This window comes from Bison bison, unplaced genomic scaffold (genome assembly GCF_000754665.1).
Source record: "Bison bison bison isolate TAMUID 2011002044 unplaced genomic scaffold, Bison_UMD1.0 scf7180017864371, whole genome shotgun sequence".
Classification (NCBI taxonomy): domain Eukaryota; kingdom Metazoa; phylum Chordata; class Mammalia; order Artiodactyla; family Bovidae; genus Bison; species Bison bison.
In genome coordinates, this window is record NW_011494943.1 from 12,579,856 (window position 1) to 12,584,479 (window position 4,624).

The 4,624-nt window shown below is 55.2% G+C and overlaps 1 protein-coding gene across 7 annotated transcripts in view; it reads right to left on the bottom strand.

Annotated features, from left to right (window-relative positions):
- Nucleotides 1-1,310, bottom strand: part of CCDC57 (coiled-coil domain containing 57) — a 110,351-nt gene extending 109,041 nt beyond the window's left edge. For 5 of the 7 annotated variants that reach the window (XM_010856356.1, XM_010856355.1, XM_010856352.1 and 2 more), the window contains exon 1: nucleotides 1,222-1,310. In XM_010856356.1, the coding sequence (XP_010854658.1) occupies nucleotides 1,222-1,267 (46 nt within the window). In that variant the 5' untranslated portion in view covers nucleotides 1,268-1,310. The remainder of the gene's footprint in view (nucleotides 1-1,221) is intronic. The other 2 variants (XM_010856353.1, XM_010856354.1) reach the window with 2 other exon arrangements.
- Nucleotides 1,311-4,624: the final 3,314 nt, after the last annotated feature.

The following is a 4,624-nucleotide window of genomic DNA, read 5'->3' on the forward strand; positions in this document are numbered from 1 at the left end:
GAAAGTGGAGAGTGAAAAAGTTGGCTGAAAGCTCAACATTCAGAAAACGAAGATCATGGCATCCGGTCCCACCACTTCATGGGAAATAGATGGGGAAACAGTGGAAACAGTGTCAGACTTTTATTTTTGGGGGCTCCAAAATCACTGCAGATGGTGACTGCAGCCATGAAATTAAAAGACGCTTACTCCTTGGAAGGAAAGTTATGACCAACCTAGATAGCATATTCAAAAGCAGAGACATTACTTTGCCAACAAAGGTCCGTTTAGTCAAGGCTATGGTTTTTCCTGTGGTCATGTATGGATGTGAGAGTTGGACTGCGAAGAAGGCTGGGCGCCGAAGATTGATGCTTTTGAACTGTGGTGTTGGAGAAGACTCTTGAGAGTCCCTTGGACTGCAAGGAGATCCAACCAGTCCATTCTGAAGGAGATCAGCCCTGGGATTTCTTTGGAAGGAATGATACTAAAGCTGAAACTCCAGTACTTTGGCCACCTACTGCGAAGAGTCGACTCACTGGAAAAGACTCTGATGCTGGGAGGGATTGGGGGCAGGAGGAGAAGGAGACGACAGAGGATGAGATGGCTGGATGGCCATGAGTCTGAGTGAACTCCGGGAGTTCGTGATGCGTGCTGCGATTCATGGGGTTGCAAAGCGTCGGACATGACTGAGCGACTGAACTGAACTGAACTGAACATACGAGATTAACATTTGGGGACACCTCGGTAAAAGTACCGAGGCAATCTTTATCCTTCTTCTGCAACTCTTTTGTAAATCTCAATTTTTTTTCTTTAGTTTTTCTGGACCAGGCTGCCTGGGTCTGAACCTGTCCTCACTGGCTGTGGAACCGGTAAACTCTCCCATCTCTGCAGCGCCCACCACTTCAGATTCCTGAAGGGGTCGAGTAACAACGCAGAGCACTCAAAGTGTGGCGCCAGCGAACGCCCAGCCTTCCCACCCCGCCTGCGACACGGGCGCTGCAGAGAAGAGCCCGGGCGGGCTCTGTGTACCGGGCTCCGCGGGCCCGGCACCGCTCTCGTGCCCACAGCCCTGCAGGGTGGCCCCAAGGGAGTGCGCGGCGTCTGGCAGGACTTGGACGTCTCGGGTTTTTCCAAGAAAAGAGTCGACGCCCGTGAAAAGCGACCCAAAGGGCCACACCTTCTGGCGTCGCGGGCCCCTGGGGCCCCTCGGCGCCCCGCCGCGTCGCCCCCGCGCCCGCGCCTCACCTGGAACGCTGGCCCCCAGCAGCCTTTTGTCCCTCCGCGATGCCATGGTAACCTGAGTCTGTCAGCCGCCGTCCGGGCGCTCTCGGTCCAGCGCTCGGGTTCCGCCGGTCGGAAACGGGAACCCTGCAATATGGTTCCGGACTCTTCGCGCCCCGCCGGCGCGCAGGTAGGTACACCAGAGCGAGGAAGACTCGACCATTGGATGGCAGGTGGCCGGGTTTCGAGATCCCGCCGGTCTCGTAGCCCCGAGGCTGTTGGCGGCTCTGACGGGTCGGGGTGGGGCCTACAGGGAGCTGTACCTGGGAGGGGAGGGGCCCAGGCTGCACGTGGACGTGGAGCGGAGTGAAAGTCCGAGACCACGAGAACTGCGTCTTCACTCGTGGATCCTCCGGCAGTGAAACAGGCAGACACTGCGAGGGGGCCCCGGGAGAGGCGGGCAAGCAGTGAGCTCTGCGTGTCGGGGAAGAGCGGGGCTCAGCACGGCAGGATGGCCTTTCTGGCCAGCGCCCTTGTTCTGGGCGCTGTTGCACCGTGTGCTTGGCTTATGAAAATTCGTGTTTGTGTGCACTCATAACTTGTGTGCTTTGGTGCTTGTGTGTCCAGTTACGAGTTAAAAAAAAAAAAATACCACCTCACAGAGGCAACGAGCAAACCATTATGTCAAAGCCCCCATCCTTAGAGACCCTCTTCCCCAGTATCTGAAGGTCTACTGGAGCTGAAGAGGACCAGCTGTCCGAACAAATGGAGACACCCATGTTCAGCCTGCCTGGCCAATCGCACTGTGGAGCTCCAGGAAGTAATGGGCGCAGAGGCAGTGGTGGCAGCAGAGAGGGGGACATAGTCTTTGGTCCAGCCTCTCCTCTCCATCTGTGTTTTCTCCACCTTGATGGCATTCTAGCTGCACAGGGCCAGTCCTCAAGCTGTTCCTGCCAGACATCTCAACACAGTTAATAGTAAGAAAGGCTCTGCTTTAAGAGGCAGCTCTTAGAGGGAGGTCTGGGGTTATTAAACATCAGGCAGATCAATAATTCAAGCCTCCTGGAAAATGGAAGATGTGATCCTATCAGTGCACAGAAACCATGTGAAAATAGCCCTGCCTTCCTGCCTGGGGAAGCCATAGAGGATCCGCATGACTTTTAACCTATATCCCATAGGCCCTGGGCAGCATCACTGCCCCCAACCCAGCTTCAAAGGGCAGTCCGGCTTTAAACCCCAGGCCCACTCCTCTTGTTACAGTTTTCTGGGACTCTGTTTGCTCTTCTCCATAACGTAGAAATAATGCCTTCCATTCCCCGTGAATTTGAGGATCAGAAACAACATATGAACTACATGGGTGCTGGGTCAGCCCCAGTGAAGGGCCCCTGGGGTGTGTGTGTATGTGTAAACCAAAAAGGCCAAGAGGATACACACTTCTGAATAAAAATAAATCCTAACAACAAATAGGAGCTCTGCACCTCACCATCCATGTTCTGAAACTTGACCAACCCCACCATGACCCTCTCCCTCCAATTACCCCGACACTAACCCTAACCTGAGCCCTGACCTTGACCTTAACTCTGTGACTTCACCAACACGAATTCTACCCCCTAACCCTGACCCACCCAACCATAACCCTGTCCCTGCAATAAACCCCACCCTGACCCTGACCCTGGGCACTAACCCTAAGGGTAGCCCTCGATTCCTATGGTGGGGCCAGCTCCTACCACTTCAATCGCCCAATATCCCAGAACCTCTGATTCCCTCACTTGAGCCCCAGATAAGGCTTCTGGGGTGCTGGGCCCAGAGAGGGATGGTACTCCCCTGCTCCTGCACATCACGCCACCCCAAGAATGATGGAGGCCGGCGGTGGGCCCTCACCACCCTGGAAAGGGCCTTGTCACTCCTGGTGGGCCCACAGCCCCACTAGGGTCTGCAACTTTGTCCACTTGGGCTCTGGAGCTCAGCCCCTTAACTGTGCCCCGTGTCCAGGAGCTCAGTAGACACTCATGGAAGGGGAGAAGGGACATACTGGTCACTCTCTACCCAGCTCCCTGCCCGATCTTCCCACAGGTCAGGCCAGACCCAACATCCTCCAAGTCTGTCTCCCCCGACCTGCTCACCATCCTGCCGGTCAGACCAGACCCCCTCTTCCACCCAGAATGCCCTCTGCCCACCCTGTAAGGCAGATGACTCTTCAGCCAGCCTGCTGCGTCCACACTGTAGCCAGTGTGACGGACCATGTGTCTGTCCTGGGGCCGCATAGTGACCACAAACTGGGGGCGTGAGACAACAGTTCTGGAGGCCACAAGCCCAAATCAAGGTGTCCGCAGGGCTTTTCTCCCTCCAAAGGCCCTGGATAGAATCCTGACCCACCCTTTCCAGCTTCAGGTATCTAGTGGCGATCTCCTTGGTGCCCCTCAGCCCATTGGTACATCACTCCACTCTCTTCCGCCTTCATCACGTGGCCTTCTCCCAGGTCTGTCTTCACAGGTTCTTTTCCAAAGACACCAGCCCTATTGGGCTAGACCCACCCCGCTCCCATGTGACCTCATCTTAACTAATTACATCTATAAAGATCCTATTTCCAGTGACTTCCTGATTGTCCAGTGGCTAAGACTCCACAACTCCCGATGCAGGGAGCACAGGTTTGATACCGAATCAGGGAACTAGATCCCACGTGCTGCAACTAAAGATCTCTCATGCCACAATAAAGACTGAAGATCCTGTGTGCAACAACTAAAAGTTGGAACAGCCAAATGTATAAATACATTTTTAAAAGTCCCTATTTCCAAGGAAGGTCACATGCTGAAGTTCTGGGACCAGAACACATCTTTTCCGGGCCACCATTCAACCCGCTACAGACTGCTTCCCCTGGGATGATAGCTATCCAGGGCCAGTTCCCCACAGGCCACCCTATACTCACAGATGTGGTAACCGAACAGTGGGAGTTTAGGTTAACTCCCTGCCCAGCACCTCCGTGACTAGCATAGCCAGGATCAAACTTCCCCTGCACCCCAAGCATACAGTGGGAGCCTATGAGGGTACAATGCCTGTGGGATAATAAGAACACTGCAGGGCCATGGAAGGGCTGGCAAAGAGCTAGTGCTGGACCTTCCTGAGAAGCCAGTGGGCTCTGAGGGGCTCTGCTTCCCAGTATGTCATCTGGGATGGCGCCCATATCGCATGGAGCCCTCATAGCCACACTCGAGTGATTCTAGAACTCTCCACACTTTACAGATGAGGAAACTGAGGCCAGGGGGCCTCAGGAGTGGGCCAAGGCTGCCAGCCTAGGGGGGGTGGTCAGCCATCCTGCTCCCATTGGCGCTCCCCTCCCCCCCCTCCCCCGCCAACACACACACCTAAGCTCAGAGCAGATGTCAACACTGGGTGGCAGGCTAGCTCATTGTGGGGGGGGGGGGGGGAA